Raw genomic sequence first — 541 nt, 5'->3', positions numbered from 1 at the left:
GTCGCCGCAGCAGTCGGCGGCCGACGCCCGGCTCGTCGAGCCAATGTCGTTGCCGGGGTAGTCGACGTCGTTCTGGAAGGCCGAGCACGTGGCCGTGGTGAGGCGTGGGAGCACCGACGCGCGGTTGCCAACGGCTTTGACGGGCGACCCGACTGCGGTCTTGAGACGGCAGGCGCCCGCCATAGCATTCCAGACAAACCCTCGGCACCCCGGTGTCCCGGTGCAGTCGGCACAGCAAAACTCAGCCGTCGTCTGGTGCGTTGTCGTGAGATCGTTGCCAGGGTAGTCGACATCTTCTTGGATCGCCGGACACCCGACCATCGGCGGCGACGTCGAACACGCGCCCGGACCGTCGCGGCACGGGCCCCTGGCGACGACGTCTTGCCGCTGTTGGCACTCTTGAGAATGCACACGCCTTGCGCCCAGACGTAGACCTTGCAGTTCGGGTTGGCGACGCAGTCCGCGCAGCAGTCTTCGGCCTTGGCGCGGTTGGTCGTATCAATGTCGTTGCCGATATAGTCGGTGTCTTCTTCGATCACCG

At 65.6% G+C, this 541-nt stretch overlaps 1 protein-coding gene across 1 annotated transcript; it reads right to left on the bottom strand.

The window, feature by feature from the left end:
• SPRG_16081 (hypothetical protein) lies at positions 1-321 on the bottom strand (the record flags this gene model as incomplete). The annotated part of the gene is made up of 1 exon (XM_012355465.1): positions 1-321. A coding segment is annotated over one exon (321 nt), but the record flags the coding sequence as incomplete, so codon positions are not given.
• Between the last annotated feature and the right edge of the window lie 220 nt (positions 322-541).

The sequence above is a fragment of the Saprolegnia parasitica genome, assembly GCF_000151545.1.
Source record: "Saprolegnia parasitica CBS 223.65 unplaced genomic scaffold supercont2.248, whole genome shotgun sequence".
NCBI lineage: Eukaryota > Oomycota > Saprolegniomycetes > Saprolegniales > Saprolegniaceae > Saprolegnia > Saprolegnia parasitica.
Note: the sequence above shows the minus strand (reverse complement) of the source record. Positions and strands in the feature narration are given on the sequence as shown.